Raw genomic sequence first — 18,180 nt, forward strand, 5'->3', positions numbered from 1 at the left:
AACCGGCCCACAGCACGGAACATTCTGAAGTGCCCCGGTGATCACTGAGGAAAAAATATCCACAACGCAGACAGCAGTGTTAACGGATGCCTTTTGAAGGCACCTTTCTGGAGAATCTGCATACCCCTTTCCCCCTTTCCCTTGGAGCGGACAGCCAGCCTCCTTCTGAGCCCCGGGCAGGAGAGCTCTTGCTGAGGCGGGGGGGATCCTCGCACCGAGCCCCGCGGGAGCGACAGCCAGGAGCACGGCGCGCTTCCCACGCTGTCGCCGCGCCTTAGGCCGGACGGACTGGCTTCTTTTAGGAGCCCCGGCCCGACCGCCGCACACCACCGAGCTGGCAGGAGAGCGAAAACCAGTCGGAAGCAGCTAAAACATTAAAAAATAATAATTAAAAAAAAAAAAAAAAAGAGAGAGAAAAAAACAATCAAAGCCCGAACAACAAACACACTGGTCGCAGGGACCTCCCTGGCCGCCCCGCCGGACGAGCAGCCCGGGTCGCCTCGCCTCCGCCGACAGGGTGCCAGCTCGGCGGCAGCGCTGCCGACCTGCACCGCCCAGCCCCGCCCCATCCCGACCGGTGCCGGACGCATCCGGAGAATCCCGAGCTCCCCCCCCTCCGTCTCCACCGCCCTTGTTCCTCGGGCGGGGATTCGCTTCCTTTCCCGACTCCCCCTTCCCACCCTCCTCCTCCTCCTCCCAGTCAAGATGGAGGACGGCGGTTACTGCGGCCACCGGCACTACGGCGGCTAGTGCAGCTGCTGCTCCTCCGGATCGCTGCTTACTCCCTCAAAACAAAACAAAAAAAAAACCAAAAAAAAAAAAAAAAGAAAAAAGGAAAAGAAAAAAAAGAGGCTGGAAACGTTCCTTCTTTCTCCGCCCACCGGCTGCTGGCTGCGCGGACCGCTGGCCCTCCCCATGCCGTCGTCGTCGTCGTCGCCCTCCTCCTCCTCCTCCTCCTCCTGCGATTGTCTGCGTTCCGGCTGCCGCCCGCCCGCCCGCCCGGACTCCCTGCATGCACACGCCGCCTCCTAGGTGGCTGCGGGGGGTGGGCGCTCCTGGAGCTGCCATTCCGCACATACCTTCATGTCCCTACGCTCGCTGCGGCCGCCCGCCGCCGCCCCGCATCGCTCGCCCGCTCCGGCTGCCGCCCTGACGGCCGCTCCCGCCCGGAGGTGAAGCCGGGACCCGCGGAGGGGGCGGCGGGGTCAGTGGTGGGTCTCGCCCGGAGGAGCCACCGCCGCCGGCACACGCAGCAGCAGCAGCAGCAGCAGGAGCAGCCATGAGCAGCGCCGCTACCGCCACCTCCGCCGCCACCACGGCCGGCAGCGGCGCGGGGGAAGGGGCCGAGGAGGCGGCCAAGGACTCGGCGGACATCGCGGCGTTCTTCCGATCCGGTGAGTGGGGTCCCGTCCCGGGGGAGCGAGAAGGCAGGGCCCGGGAGACCTCGGCTGGAGGTAGCGGCGGAAGGTGGCCCTGGGGAAGCGACGTCTTCCCCGCAGAGCTGGGAGAGGAGGCGAGGGCAGCCGGCTTTGTCAGGTGGCCTCGAGGAAGGCTCGCCCGCCCCTCTCTGGCGGGGCCGCCTCGGCATTGCCCGTCCGTGCGGGGCGCCGCCGCTGCCGCTCTTCCTCGGGGCGGCGGCGGGGAAGAGAGCCGAGCCTCCCTCATCCCGTGCCGGGGACAGCGGGGCTTAGGTTGAGGCACAGCAACTCGCGGGCGGGACGCCACCCTCGCTGGGAGAACCGAGGCGTGAAAACGAGTCCGGCGGCGGCGGCCCGGCCCGGAGGGTGCGGGGCTGATGCTGCCCCGGGGCGGTGGCGCCGGTGACAGGTGCGACTCTGCCTCCGATGCTGGCCCGATGGCGGGCGCGTTACCGGGGCCGGGAGGCACCAGACAGCACCAGGCGGACCCGAGCCCCCCGAAAATGTCCCGCCGGGGGTTGCGGGCGGAGGACCCCCTCGGGTCCGGCAGCCCAGGGTGTCGGGAGGGCGGAAAGGGTGAGCGGGGCTGCGGGGCGCGGGCTGAGCCGGCCGGGTCCCCCGGGGAGGCAGGCGTGGATGACACCGCTATAAAAGGCAGCGCTCCGCCACTGCCGTGCTGCTGGGTGGCGGCCCAGGGCAGGAGTGGGAGAGGGCAGCGTGGAGAGCGGATGTTACAGCGAGAAGGGAAAGAGGCAGACAAAAAACGAAGCCCACTTTAAGAGGTGTCCCTGCCTTGGCTGAGGCGGGGCAGCAGCGGCTCTTGGGCGCTGCCGGGCTGGGAAGCCGAGCTCGGTACGGAGGATCGGGAGGGGAAGAGGTGGGGAGCCTGTTGACAGGCTGCCGGGATAAAAAAAAAAAAAAAAAGAAAAAAAATGGAGGCCGCCTCGGTGTTTACTCTCTGCACACAACGGGGCGGGCAGGGCGGCTGCCCCCGCCGCCCCGACGGTGTCCCCGGGGCATAGCGGCGCGGACGGAGGGCAAGGCTGGACTGCCCGGGCCAGACGAAGCGCCGGAGGGGACGGAGCCCTGCCGGCAGCCTGGGGGGCGGTGGCGGCAGTGGAGCCTCCCCCCGGTGCCGGCTGCCCTCCCCCGAGCGGCGGCAGCTCCTCCCCGCGCTCCGCTCCGCCGGCGGCTCCGCGCCCCCCCGGGCACCCCCGGCCACCGCTCCCGGGCGGGGCAGCAGGGCTGGGCATTTGCTCCGTTGGGATGCCTAAAAAGGAGCGGCGAACAAGGAAAATGCAGACTCACCGCTGGAAAGATGAGGGCGATGGCCGATTTCGTGTCTGAAAAATAATAATGATGGCAGTAGTAATAATAGTAGTAAAAGCAGTGTTCATTGGGTTTCTAAGGGAAGTCCGTGAGGGAAGTGGGAAACGGCGTAATCAGTGCTGCTCGCGGTCGGTGCATGCTGTTCGGTGTGTTTGACTTAATGAGAGCGAAGGAGGAGGTGTGATTTGCAGCAGAGTCCCTGAAAGAGGGCTTGGAGCTGCATTTCTGTGGACAGAGGGTCCGAATAGGGGCCTGTGTCTCCTCTGGAGGGCTTGATGCTCCCAAGGCAACCTGTTTCACTGACGGCAATGAGTGTTAAGCTCCTTGCCGAGTCAAGATGCTGGCCTTGTTGGATTTCATCTTGGAAGAAGGACTGAGCTTTATTGTTCTCAGGAAAAAATCCTGTTGAAAGCAAAATGACAGATTACAACGGTAGACTTGCACACAGTAGTTACAAATGGGTACTTGTGTAGTAATCTTGCAGTTTTGGAAAACCCTGCCAGCTATATTAATAGTCAACTTCCACATTTGTGTGTGCGCATAGAGGGGTGACACAGAGTTGATAAACTCATAAGTGGTGCAGTGATGACTTCTGATGCTGAGAAGTTCTGATAACGGGGAAGTGGCACTGATCTTAGTCTTGCAGCAACCAAAAATCTTAAAGTAGTAGAAGGACATGTCAAATGCTTATCGAAAAACTTTTAGAGCGTATTTAACAACTGGCATTCTTATTTCCGTATTTACTCGTGGAGGTTATCTGGTTCAGCCTGGGCTGTGACATGTGCTGGAAAATGTTCTGGCATCTGTTGTGGGTGTTTGGTATTGGGAAGAGTTCTTTGAATTCTGCCTCTGTACATGATTTTATAAGAAAGGGTCTGCTGAGAGATCTCCAGCGCTCCTCTTTGTTTGAACAGGAGGCACTTTTTATTTTTTTTCAGTGAAATGCAGTGGGCTCAGTGATCAATGAACAAGGAAAAAACATTGTTTGGTATATAGGAGCAGACAAAATATTTTTCTCTGTACAGAATTTACAATGACAAATGCTTCCTTTTTCCTGTCACTTGCAGAGAATATCATCAAAGCTGTAGCTGTTACTTAAAAGAGAAAAAGAGTAAAAATGTTCCAATGTTTTCCAGAAGGAAAAAAACCCAACCAAACCCAACAACAAAAAACCTGCCTAAACAATACATTCTAATTCTAGGTTAGTTAAGTTGGTCAGTTGAGCTGCCAAGTGGGGTTATTGACTTTACTCCTGTCTTCTTGTAAGACTAAGCCTGAAGTAGAATTAAAGTAGCCTGAAGAATGGAGTTCCATTATTTGGAAAATGTTTTGTTAAGATATTGAACAGCAACTAGGTTCACATCACTTGAAATGTGTGCATTTCCAGTTTTCACTTTGGTTATGTAAATGTAAACTCACTCTTGAGTTGTTGTGGAAATACGTTTCAATTGAAATGTGAAGAAAGCAGCTGAACTGGAAGTGAGGTAGCAGTATGAACACGTTAAGATTGTGTGTATTGAATAGAAATGAGGAATTCCTTTTGGAATTGGAAGATATTGAGGCAGCTTACTTTCCGTTACCTATTTGGTATCTAAATCTCATTATTAGAAGTTGGCAAGACAAAACCACCTTGTTAGATCTGTCATCTTCTTCATGGCAGGATTAAAAGTAAAACTGCGAAGGAACAGAGTTGAGTGGTGCAGAATATAAAAGGTTGGGTAGAAAGATGTTAATACATATGTTAAATATACGAGATCTATGTTTTATGAAAAGGTATTAAGATAAAACTTTTCAAAATGTATTCTAACTTTCTATATATTTGAAAGGTCTGAAAACATCTAACGTGAGCAAAGTTGAATTTGAGGGAGTGCCATCAAGTCATGGCTTACAGGGCAGCAATCATACAGAGGTTTTGTTTGGTGGTTGTTGCTTTAGTCTTCATCTTTGCAGCTTTCAGTTTTTAATACTTTGGGAAGGAAACTGTCAACTGACATCTTTATGATGCAAGAATGAGGGCTATCTCTTAAGTTTAAATCATGCTATTATAACAGTGTCCTCCGAACCAAACAATTTTTGCTAGTGCAAGTTAATGAATTTTGGTTTTAGGCATAAAGAACAAAACTTTTTTAATCTAAAAAAAAAGACATTAATTGAACATTTAGTAATTAAACTTATCCTTCTGGGATGATGGAGAAATCTGTGAATACAAAGGGATGCAGACAGAAAAGGTAGCAAGCACTTCAGTCAGCTCCTGGCTTGACTGTATAGCAAGTGCCTTTATAACTGAGTCTGATAAGTTGTCATGATAAAAAACCAACCCAGGTTATCAACTGATAACTCTTCACAGTTTTGAGATGAAAGTGAATGTAGTTATTTCCTATAAGATATATTTTGTAGGAGTGGCTTCTGCAAACTGTGCAGTAGCTTCATTCATGTATGGACAAAGGATACAGTTTTCAAAACCATTGAGATTTGTGTTGTCACCACCGGTTTATGTGAACGCTTGCCACATTCCTAGAAGAAACATAATTTACCTACTGAGCAATGGGCAGGAACCCTTTGGAGGATGTTTGAAAAACAAAGGAAAAACAAGAGGCCCCAAAAGTCTCTTCACTAGGGTAAAAAACTACCCAAGCTTTGCCAGGTCAAATCTGAATATAATTGTTTATCATAATTTATCCCTTGGTCTGGGAAAATAAAAAAGTGGAGTATTTTCCATCTAAAACCTAATCTACAGAGGTGGCAACAGTGCTTTCTTAGGAAGAGGAGTAAGTCTGCAAGATAAACCCAGGTCTGGAGGAGATAGGTGTCCCAAGCAGAGAGTTCAGTGTGCCACCTCTCCAGAGGTGTAGTCCTAGAACAGGCTGGTAGCCAGAACAGCTTTGAATAGCACCTGGTTCTAATATTATACACTTAGTGTAACCTGCTTCTCTAAGTTTTTCTTAATGTAAGCTTAATGATAAGAGAATTTAAAACTTTGTTTTGAGATACATGTGTATAGGTACCAAAATGTTCTTATGAGTATTTTAGGAAAACGGGATGCTGAGATTTGTTGTGATTATGGACATTTGAAGACTTCTTCAAGTACTAGGGACTTAAAACTTGAATTGGTCTGGGTTCATCCGAGTCTGCCTATAGCAGCCTAGGCTGATAATTGCTTGAGTAGTTCAGACCTTATAGGAAGTATTAATGAGTGTTGTGAAATGATGATTGCTTTTTTTTTTTTTAACTCTTAAATAATGATCTTGTGGTTTGCTTACTTTTCATGAACATCACTTAACAAATGATACCATAAAGATAAAGCCTTGCTTGCTTTACATTAGTGTCCTGTGTGATAGTGGCTGGGATGGTTGACTGCCTGTAGTAGACAACATTAAAAATGCTACCATAGTAGAGAAAGTCTCCTAGGAGGAGGGGAAGAAGAGAGGGTTGGGAAAGATTACATGGAAAAGAAAACGAAAGCATATTATTAAAAGGGGGCTAGTTTTTTCATGAATACTACACACTAGCTTTTAGATCGTGGGAGAAGTAGCTTTCATATTAGACATCAAATGTGAAAAACAAGCCCAGTTTCCAGCTTAAATCAATGAAGCAGAACACGCGATCTATAAATTTAAGATAGTGCCTTTCTAAGAGCATTCATCCATCTCCTGCTGATGTGTAGTAGCTAATTTACAAAGAAAGTAGTCAGAGCTGTGGTTGTTGCTTACTTGGTGTGACAGTAGCTACAGAGTAGTGACAAGTGTCTTAACAAAGACAATCCAGTAGTGAAGCCAAAAGTGAAGTTTTGGCAGGCAGCACTGATGGGTACCCCATATGATAGCTCCATGCTGTCCTGTGCAAGTATTGTTTCTTGTCCCTGCAGCTGTCAGGAACTGAGGAGTGTTATGGAGTTTTAAGAAGTGGTGAGCATGCAGAGTTTTTAAAGTATGAAACAACTTGTCCATTCTTTCATGCAGCTTAAAGTGATGACAGTATTTGTATTAAAAAAAGTAAACACCACAAAAAATTTACAATGTTGTGTCAACTTTTCAAGGGTCTGTTAGTTTGTCCTTTAGGAAGTGAGAAGGTTGCAGCAGTGTTGCTATCATTAGTGCCAATTGACCTGGGCTGAACAAGAAATGGGTCCTGTTGTGAAGTTTTGATCCAATTCTGGAAGTATACATTTTAATAAGATGGTTAAAGTGGGGTGGGGTGTGTATATATGTAATTGATGTTTTGAAAAACACCAGAGAAAAATGTCACAACTTGATAATTGCTGATGTGCATATGCAGAGCAAAAATAACTACAGAAACAATGAAGTTACAGTGGGGAAGTTACTTTGGGAATAGCGTTGTTGGATGGATGTTCCCTGGAACAATGAAGAACAGGATGGAGAGCTTCAGTGTGAAATGCAGCAGCTGTTGTGTAACTTGGCTCAGTGTGAAATAGCCATACTTTTCTGGGGATAGCCAAGGATAGAGAAAGTTAGAGGTTAGGGTGTGTTTGAAACAATCAGAGGCAGAAGTCCTGAATATTTCTAAGAGGGGACAGCTATCCATGATAGCTGACAGTTGATAAACTAAATACACATTTGGAGTGGAAGGTAAATGGGAATTAGAGAAAAGCCAGGTCCATTCTTGGAAGGAGTATGTTTTAGCTGGTATGAAGTGCAGATGTGCTCAGAAAGAAGCTGACAGAAGTAAGAATAGATTTGGTGTAACTGAGACTTTCATTAATTGCAGAGCTCAGTCACTGTGTAGACCAGATGGCTACTAAATATTTTTTAAAGAAGTGGTTTCTCCTCAGTTAAGCATGTCCCAGAGCGATGTAGCAGAAACAGGTATGAATTTCAACCTGAAATATCACGTGACTTCCAAAAGCTTTTGCATGTAAAATCACTGTCTAGGTAAATAAAACCTGAGGAAAGGCTGGAAAGATTTTCCCTACCCCAATATGAAGCGAAGATATTAATTTTTCTCTTGTTAACAAATAAATGTGTTTAGATGCAGACTCTTATGTCAGTTTATTAATAGGGTGAAACTGCAAAGTTATTTTTGATCTGCAGCTTGAAGGAGGTGAGATCACTAAAATAGGTGTTCATGGTCAGCAAAAGTTAAAATAATAAAGACATTTTGAAGCTTTGGAAATGCAGTGATGGTTGAAGGGTATTTATCTGAAAGTGGGTGATGGTTTTAAAGAGAACAAAGAAAAATTTTTCTGCTTGAAATTGGTGAGAACCAACTTTAATCTTAAACCAAAAGGCTACTAGGTAAAAAAACCAAAGAGAACAAAACACAAACATCGTAGCAGGCAATTTGAATCTAAGGAGTAAAATGGGTAAATGAGTAAGATCTATTTGGTTGTTTTCACAAAGAAATTTACTTGTATTGGAGAGGGATCTTTGTTTAACTTAAGATTTTTCCTGGTGCAGTGAAATCAAAAAGTAGACTACTGGTGAAGTAATACTGATGATCTGCAAAGCTGAGTCATATTCTTTCAGGAAGGATACTGCTGTTTTGAGAAAACAGATCACTTATCCAGTAGTGAGTAGGAGGAATTGAAATGACAGGGAACAACTCAAGTGCTTTTAGCAGTAGACACTACGACACATTAAAGCATCTGATTTTCAGCCTCTAGAGTAGGTTGTTGTATTGATACACGAAGAGGAGGGTCATAAATGAATTGTGTCCACAAAGTTTCACCAAACAGCATGAATGACAAGACTGCTTTAAAGATACGAAGCCCTTCCCAGTGACTTTTTTGTCAAATAGCTGCTCTAATTCATCTGAAATAGCCTAGTTGTCTTTGTGCATTTATTTGAAAAATAGGGTTGTTTCTTAAGGCTGTTGAGTGGAGTCTTCTGAAATCATTTAGTCAAATTTCTTTCATCTCCTGTGTTACTGCTATGCATAAATGAAAGTAGCCCTGGCTTATTAATAAAAACCACTGCAAATATGTAACAGGTTTTCCTGCTGAGCAGTGCTGAACTGTGCCTCTTTCTGGTACTTCTGAGTGTGATATTTTGTAATCTGGACCTTACTGAAGAACAGAAATAAGCATTATTGCTTTGTAATTATGATGGTCTTCTTCCTTAAGAGGACAAAGGAACCTTTACAGGGAGATGAGAAAATTTCTTTTATTGTCTCTCTAAGATGTTGAGGAGGCAAGTTGTAAAGTATAGGAAGAAAAGTGTAGGCTTCCAGCATTCAAAATATGTCAGCAGTTTGCTATGTTTTATAGTATAATATATGTATAGTACAGCGTGATTGGATAATTCCTACAAATTTTTGTAAGAGTCAGGAAAATGTTATTGGCATGTGTAAGAGTCAGAACATGAGTCTGAGATTCAGGAAGGTTTGTTTTACCAGTGTGCATGTGTGCATGTATACGTTGTCAAACTAAATATTCCATGTAGCTTCAAATACTGAGTGTGCATGAAAAATCTCTTTGTTAAAAAGTTGGAGAAAGTATTCTGGGCATCAGGCGCTGAACAGGGCTATTGTGAGTAATCCCAATGCATTCTAGTCACCTGTGAAACTACCTGAAGCTTAATTACTCATGTTTTCTTGTAGTCTTAGTGCATGTATGAGCAGTAATAGACATTCGCGAGGTGAGTGCTGACTGTGTAAACAAACAGTAGTGATTTTTGTGGTTAGATTTGTACATGACTGCTTAGCAATTAGAGTCTGAGGATCTGGGGTTACAGTGAAATAAGACTTCCTAAGTGCTAAAAATGAACAGGGAAATATACTGCTGACAGATAGCGATCACAAGGACATGGTAAATACCTTTTTTTTTTGTCTAGTCTATACCTCACTTATTGCATGAAAGAGTGAATCAAAATCCAAAACTTTCAGGGTTTATACTGAATTCAGGCATTTTTGTGGATAATTTTGTGGAAACCTGCAGCCTTATGAGGTACTTTATCAAGGCATTTGGTCAAAGGCTTTTCACTAGCTTTGTGTTGGTCACATAGCTGGTTAATAATTTTGAGGCATCAAACAATGAAAAATGTTATTGCTGAAATTTAATGAAAACAGAAGTGGTTGAGGTCTTGGGGATTGCTTGTTTTCAGAGCCCAGGTGGATATTAAATGTTGGGAAAAAATTAGGTGATGTTTCCTAAAACTTGGCCTAGATAATAAAGGGAGGATACATCAAGAGTTAGAATAAATGGAGTATTTAAATACTAAACATTACTTGGCTAACCTCCTGTGCTACACAGTGGACTTTGCCATACACATTGTGTAGTCTTTGCTGTTGGATATAATTTTCTACCAGCATTGAGGTGGTAAGTTCTTCAAGTTTCAAATGTTTGTTATGCCACTAACTTTTGGACACGTTGAGTTACACAGCATTAAGTGCAAAGACGATACCATTTTCTGTGATCATAAAAATGCTCCACCCTCTTCTAAAAACTTTAGGCTAAGGTTGAAATGTCTTGGCCTTCTGTAATTCTTCTATTGAATTCTAGATATCTGCAGCTGAAAGCACAGAAAAAAAAACCAGAAAGCTGTCAGCAAATCAAGGTGAATTGAAATATAAATTGACAGGATTGTCCTGTTCTGCGCAAAAGTTGATAGCATGTAGTGTGGTGAGCATCAGACTTAAGAAGATGTCAAAACCCATCTTTAGAGGCTTCCTTCTGTCTGTTATTATAGAGTAATAAAATAGGATATGATTTCTTTTCTAAAGAAAGTGAACAGCCATTACTGTTTGTTTGGGTTTTCTTAAATAAAGATTTACTCTTGAAGTTTTTATCCCTACTTTAATTTATTTATTTGCTTTATTAATGTTAGTTAGCAAGTTCATTTTGGTTGCATATTGCACATTAGATTTACCTAAAAAGAATGGAACTGGAATAGTCACACTTTGTGTATCCCAAGTACTTGTTTTCTGCAGTTAAGGATAGTTGTTAGACTTGAACTTGCCATAGCTTACAAAGTTCAAAGAAGAAATCAGTGCAGTTAAGCATTGCTTAACTAACAGGGTATAATGTGAGCCAGGCTCCTGTAAGGACAGAAGAGGCAAGCCAAACTAAAACTTGTTAGGACAATGGCACTTTTTCACATGGAAAGATGAGGTCAGCCATAATGGCTTATCTAGTAACTTGTTGGTTGGCTGTTGTGGTTTAGGAATGGCATTCTCCAATTTAGTGTTCCTGTTGAAACCACTGCAAACCACTTGCCACTTGCTCACTCTGCCTTCCCCTTACCTCTCCCCTTTGGCAAGCTGGAGAAGAGAACTGGAGGCACAAAAGGTAAAAGTCACAGGTTGAGGTAAGAACAATTTACTGGAAACAACAATGAGATAAGAAAATGAACAGTCAAAGAAATGTACTTGCTCAACCCCCTGGAAATTCCCAATACTGCCCTTACCGTTCCCTCCACCACTCTGACCCAGCAGTGAGCCTTTCCCCCTGTTCCTGGAAAATAATGTGAGGTGGTATAGAACAACATCCGGGTCCTAGCCATGCTGCCATGCTCCCTCCTGGCTGGAACCAGGACATTGGCTTGTTAATGCTATATGTTAAATAAATAAATAACTAAATAGATACCAAATGTATCCAAATAGATCCAAATGTAGTGGAAGGCTGCCTTTGGAAGGAAAATTAGGACATGCACTTGACTGAATTTCTTGCCTCGGTGGCTGAGCAGAAAGTTACAAAACTGAACTTCATTTCTGTCCCCATTTCGGGAAAATTCTACTGTTTGTCTGTTGAATTATCAAGGCAGGAGAACCAAGTCAAACTTGCTTATAGAAGGTGATAAAATATAGTTTGGCTAGTGGTGATCCTTGTCGAGTTTAGCTGTGACATGCTTTTACCTGTCAGTGCAGAAAGAGCAAAATCTTTTGTAGTACAGGGCGAGGACTGGAGTCAGGTTTGGCTGTGCTTAACTCAGAACAAGGGTGCAATTCAGCCAACAATAACCACTCAGCGCGCGCGCGTGTGTGTGAACTTTTTTTTTTTAAGCTTGGAATCAGATGCATCCTTCCCTTGCCAAAGGGAAACATTTGAGAAGCTGTGACGCATTTACACAGATGAAGGAAGGAAATGTCCAAAAGAGTCAAAAGCTAAAAATAGATCAGTTTACTGAGTTGAACTCTGGGTGGGAATCGATGAACTAAATATAATCTATATTTGAACCTTTGTGACTTACATAACTGAGTGGTGCAACTCTTTCTGGGTTTTGGTGCTTTTTTTTTTTTTTTGCATTGAACTTTATAGTAGACAGCTTCAGATGAAAACTTGTGTCAAGCCTTGTGGGACTGCTTTGCAGTACTTTAAATAGAGAGCACTGAGATTTATGATTGTCTCTTGATGATTATTGTTATAGCATAGTTTAACTCCCTGGAAGAGTGGATTGTTGGTTCTGTTGTATTTTTGTTTGTTTGTTTTGAAGAGCTTCTGTGTGGAAATGGTATCTCCTGTCTGTACTGAATGGAAGTTTTAAACCAGTAGCTTTTAAAACCAGTATCTGTGAAGTTAAAAAAAGAAGGATAATTTTTTTCCCCCCAACTTCTTCAAAAAGCAGTAAATTTGCCTTTGTCTAATCTGTATGTAAAAAGTAGCGATAACCTGAGCCTTTAAGAATTGATGTTTGACTCTGCTTTCTGCAAAAGGGTTTACTTTCTGCCTTGTCACAAACCAGTTTGGAAGCTATCAGCTTTCACTTGTGGTAAAGAAAAAACAAGCTTGTCGGAGTGTGTAAAATTTGTGTAATGGAAGGGAATATTGGAAAAACTGTTTATCTGTTAGAATGTTCTAGATTACTGTCCTTAGATGACGATGCTACTTCCAGGTTTTCTTTCTTCCTGTCATTTTTGGGACAACTGGTGGCAACCAACACAATACAGTTAACAAAGAACTGTCCTTTTCCAGTGCCTGATGAAGCTGGGACAGTGCAACTGAATCCCTGTGGTTTAGCATTTGCCGACTGCTAGTGCAGAAGTGGTTCTTTCATAATGCCATACCTAATTCTAAAGCTTTGCATTTGAGAGGTGAATTACATATACCCATGCATTGACTTTGTCAGGAAAATGTTACTATAAAAGTAGACATATATACAAATATAGTAACTGTAATAGAAAATAATGGGTAAAAACAGTAGCACTGATTAGATTAACTTCAAGCAGTAACTGTTTCCTCCCCCATCCATGAAAAGAGGTTTAGTTTTCTTACTCTTTTCTTACTATATCTCTGCTGTAGAATGTTTGCTTGGCAGATACATAAATAGTTGTGCTCTTGTTTGCTTTTTGTTTTTGTTTGGTTTTCCAAAGAAGCCTGAGAATGTTTTTGCAAGGTTGTACTGAACAAATTTGGAGTCTTTGATTACTAAATATAGTATTTGTTCCAAGTAGCAATTTATCTGTTAAAGCAATGAACAGTTTGTAGCATAATGACCTGACTACCTACAGTCATGGGTATATACCAGTATGCCAATTTAAACTTTGTGTTTATGGAATATATTGTTATATAGCGAAGTGTTGGAACTACTGTTTTTAATCTCATTTTTCTAGAATATGCTTTTGAAGTGGATTTGTCCATGTTTGCTATCTCCACTGTGTTAACCCACTGTTGGAAAGTTAAAGCTGTAAAACCCTTTAGCAAGAGCACTTGGTTAGCTGGGCAGCTACTCAGTCTGTGATGTTTCTGCTTGTAGGCGAGTTCATGATGTGGAATCTGAGCAGGACGTGACTTGCAGCTGATGTCCACTGAGGCAACAGGAGCGGGTTCAAAGAGCAAGAAGGTGCTGCTCTCCTTAATGGTGTAGATGGGCTCTAGGCAGTGAAAAAGGAAGCAGCAGAGCCCTGTGTTTTAGTGTGGGAAGGACGGATACACCTTGATGCTCAGGTGGAACATTTAATGTGCAGTCTGTAAGTTGTCTGGGCTACTTGAGCGCCCAGTGCAAATGCTGAAGCTTTTGTATGTGTTGATTTAGCAGAGAATGAGAGGAAGGGTTTTTTTTGTGGTCTTGAGTAGCCAAAAGAGTATCTTAGGCTTTAATTTGTTTCTCTGTGGAGTGTTTTCAGTACTTGGGTTAGGAACCTCACTCCCACTTGCCTCCTTTGGTAATACTTTGGGCTCTGGGTCTTGTTCTAAATTCAGAAGAGGGGTACAAAACTGTCTGGTTTGAATTCTAGTTTAATGAGATTTGCCTAACTACAGAAGAGATGAGTGTTAGAGGAGGAATAGCCATCGTTTTGCAGAATGGCTTTTTACTTCTTAATTGTCCTCACTTCTGTGATCCCCTTCTTTTGTTCCTTTTCCTCAATAAATAAGACAGAGGTCCAGCAGACAATAAGTTCACTCAGCAGGCATCAATGTTCATCTCCACAGGAGGTCCATTATGTGTACATAGATAAGTAGGGGGTTCTATGCAAAAGCACTACATAGTTTGAGAGTTACAACCTGCGTGCTACACTGACAAATATGGGTTGCACAGGCGGCCTTAATGCTGCATTACCTAGTTTTTGAGCACACTCTGTGGCAGCTTCAATCGTTCCTGGTCCTAGCTCAATTAAGTCACTGTTTAGCGTTTATGTAAAGTTTTCATTAAATGCCTTAGTGGAAGACAGTAGATGGCATTGGGTTTACCGGGCGGAAATGGATCACTATGTTACATCGGAGTTATTTTGGGAGTAGAAATTCATTACTTCACTATGTAATATTAAACAAGGCAGATGTGTAAGCTGCTTTGTAACGAAGACATGTTTAGGAAAGCATCTCTTCAAACACAAATTAAGTATATTTTACTTTGGGACTTTTTTTTTCTTTTTTTTTTAACAGATTCCCCGAGTTCAGTTTCTTAGGGATTGATTTGAGCATCATATTAGTTCTGCCATGCCAATGAAAACTAAATGAAACAAGTTGTAAAAATTATCAAATACCAAGGAGGAAAAAGGAATCAAATGATAATTTCTTCTTTCACAAACTTATAGATAATTAAGATTGAAAAGACAAGATGTGTTGTTCAAAGGTGAGGGAAGCTTTCCATGACATAATAGGCTAGGATTAACATGCAAAACCCCCATGCAAGAGTATATGACACTGAAGACCTTATTTGGAAATACATATTAATAAGTGACCTAAGTTATTACACTCTTTATTTTGCCAATGTTGTGGACTGTATTAAGCACACAAATGGTAAAATTGCTGCTTTAATAAGAAGTGTTCTGAACTGAACTGTCATATAGCTTCTGAGAAAGGACCCAAATAGAGATGAAGGAGTACCTTTCCACAGAATAGGGAAGAATTATGTTGCTGTGTAAAGCTACATTCCTCCTGTTTTGTGGAATAGAAATTGACTGAATATATGAAATAACTGTTTCCATGTCAAGCTAAATGTTGTAATGGAATGAAATGGATTCCTTATTGAAAGGTGACTGGGAAGATAGCTAATTATCAGAAACAAAATAACCCTTAGTGAAGTTGTATGTCAAAGGTGACAGACATCCTGAAATGTTACAGTTATATTTGAAATGTCAATATTCATTAGTTTCCAGGTTCCATGCTAGAGGTTGGTTTTCTTAACTTTTGAACAGCATACAGCAACAGGGCAGTATTACTATCCATGCTAAACCCAAGAATGAATTAATTGCATTTAAGTGGTGCATTTCTCATCCAGGCATCCATTTCTTTTGCAGAAAATTTGAGAATAAAGCCAGGATACAAGACAAAATTCGTGCTTCTGTTGCACTGTTGGTATTGTGGGGAAAGGGAGGGAGAAGTGAGTAAAACAGTTGATTGTGCTGGGGACCGGTCAAGCAGTTTCTAACCAGGTAGGCAAGATTTCTATGTGAATTGTTGAGCATGTGGTAGTTGAAGTATAGTACTGGAGAATAAGTTCTGCTGTCCTTGTCTTGGTTCTGCCAAAAATATGTTCAAGTTTGCCACTGATGTGAGATGTAGTCTTTGAGAAGGCAGCAATACTTGGCCTGAGGGCAGTCAGGAGCATATCTGAGATGATGAAGGATGAAAGAGAAAACAGAGGAAGAAGATGACTGACAGAATTCAGGGCGATGGTCAGTTCACTTACAGAAATGATGGAAATCACTATACTATCTACGTACTGCAAAAGCTACTGTTTCTTTTGTGGTTAAGGTCTTATATTAAGACTGAAACAGAACTAACATTTCTGCTAATGCAGATTAATAGATGCAAGGGAGCCTGAATTTTCACAGGCCATTTGACAGAAAACTTACTGTTTCCCTGAAGCAACTACCGATTTCAAGGCCAAAAGGCGGCTTTCTTGTTTTAAAGCAGAGCACAAGAAGAACAAACCTAGGCAGAAGAATGGGAGGAAGATAATGGGTATCTGATGTGGAAGACTTGGTATTGGAAGTGCAGTGAGGTCATGAAGAGAACTGACCCTTGAAAGGAACAGAGAGGTGCGTTGCCTTTTTATGCACCATACTGCTCAGATGTTTGCTTTATAGGGATAATGTGCTCAAATCAGAGAGACAAGCTGTTAATAGTCCCTGCCCTAGATAGCTCTAATGCTTCTTTATTCCCCAAAGAGAAGAGCAAGAAAGTGGAAAGGAACTTAAATAGAATTCCTTAATTTTGTAATGCAAAGTATAACCTTGATGACATAACTCAAGAAAAAGTCACTCTTAACCTGTTTTTACCTTAAAACTACCTTTTTCCATACCACTAGTCCTCAAATTCCCACCACTCACAGTAAAAATGTATTATTTGGTTTTGTGCGGAAAGAGTAGTGCAGTTGTTTGAGAAGATCACTGACAGTCTGAGCTTCACAAGGACCCCAGCACATAACCATGTTTGTGGTTAGTCCCCTTGCTCAAACCTCTGATCTAGCCGGCCTACTGCAGAGGATAGGTGTATGAGGCTGATCTCAAGAGTATTGTTGAACTTGTTGTGTTCAAGTGAGATTACTAATAATATCTTTTAATTAGAGAAATGTCATAGTTGTAGGAAAATAAAGCTATTGGGAAATGTTGGTGGTTATTTTGCTGAGAGTCATCTCTGTTTAAGGTGGCTCAGTCAAAACCTCCTGCATTGGCAAATGCTCTTGAATGAAAACAAGCCATGATTAATTTCAGGCTGACTTCTTCCCAGGGACTTTTTCTGCTTTGCGGTCAAAACTTGTTGGTGAAGTAGTGAGAGATGTGAAACATAAATTGCATTGTATTGAACCTATAAAGAGGCAGGTAAATCACTGAAATTTTGATTGTTCCCCTCTAGTAAAGTGTGTTGAAAGAAAAGCTAACATTATTAATGTAAAGATAGGTTTCCAGAAAGGACAGTTTTTGGAAGAAACTAAAGTGGAGTTAAAAAAGAACTAACTTGAGTTTGCTCTCTGGGCTAACAGTAATTTCAAAGTTAACGAATTCTGAAATGTTGCTTTGACAGCAATCTTGGATTTAATCCTGCAGTATGCAATTAGAATTGTCATTCCCTGTGATATTTAAAATGCTGCCTTGAGTTTAGCACAGAAAGTGAGTATGGTTAAGTGTTTTTTCAAATGACATCTACTTCAGCAGTTGCTATCTGTGCAGTTTATCTAGTGTTAACAGCATCCAAGTGTCTAAAATTAGGAATATATTGCCGTAAGAAACAAGCAAACCACAATTCAAGCATGGTGTTAGTACTGGGTGCCCTGCTTTTGTAGCTTGTTTGGTTGGACTTCTGAGTTCATTGGACATATTTTGGTCCATGTCTTAAAGGTAAAATAAAAATCTGTACTGTGACATTTCAAGCTGGTAGAAGAAAGAGTCAGTTAGCCAAATGTATGAAGCTAGTAATTGGCTGATAGTTCTAAAATGGTTCTGAATTAACAGGATAAGTTTATGAAAATAGATGTGTATTAATGAGGTAATTTTATAGTTTTCTTTAAAATTGGCTTTGCCAAAGAGAGGCTTTATGATGGCATCTGGTAAAGGTAGGAGTGGAAAAAATGGCTAGTGGAATTGGAGGACAGGTAGAAAGAGGGTTGTGTTTATGTACAGTTGAAAAAAGTAGACTTAGAAATGCTGTAACAGAACAGCCATACTGACAAGAAGAAACAAAAGTATGAGGGTAATAATTTATTGCAAATATAATACACAGTTCTAAATAAGATCACAGGAGTCCTTAGCTTACGTAGAAAATGTGGAAATAGATACTGTTGCACCCATTGTGCTGCCAGTGGTTCTGAACGTGGTCTGTGTGCCACTTTTAATTTGTAGTTGTTTCTAAGGTTGGAAATGGTTAGTCTAGTTTTACTGAAGCTTGCTGTCTGATAATACTGCACTTCTTTTTCTGTCTCTTTGGATATCTGTAGTTGTCTACCTGTTCCTTGAGTTCTTAGAACTGGTGAGAAAGTTTTCTCCTGAAGCAGCGGCTGTATGATGAACTTTACTGGGCTTAGAACAGGGAACCTGTGGTCTGACTGCCTCCTGTGTGTTGAAGAGAGTTGAATATAAGCTACATAACTTGAATTCCTGA

General features: G+C 42.6%; 1 protein-coding gene across 1 annotated transcript in view; it reads left to right on the forward strand.

Moving 5' to 3' along the window:
• The first annotated feature begins 705 nt into the window (after positions 1 to 705).
• The window catches only part of TRIO (trio Rho guanine nucleotide exchange factor), a 251,538-nt gene continuing 234,063 nt past the window's right edge, over positions 706 to 18,180 (forward strand). The window contains 2 exon segments of the mRNA XM_050315905.1: positions 706 to 1,169; positions 1,171 to 1,394. Of these exon segments, the coding sequence (XP_050171862.1) occupies positions 1,084 to 1,169; positions 1,171 to 1,394 (310 nt within the window). The 5' untranslated portion in view covers positions 706 to 1,083.

This window comes from Myiozetetes cayanensis, unplaced genomic scaffold, assembly GCF_022539395.1.
Source record: "Myiozetetes cayanensis isolate MyiCay16 unplaced genomic scaffold, myiCay2020 scf1, whole genome shotgun sequence".
Lineage (NCBI taxonomy): Eukaryota > Metazoa > Chordata > Aves > Passeriformes > Tyrannidae > Myiozetetes > Myiozetetes cayanensis.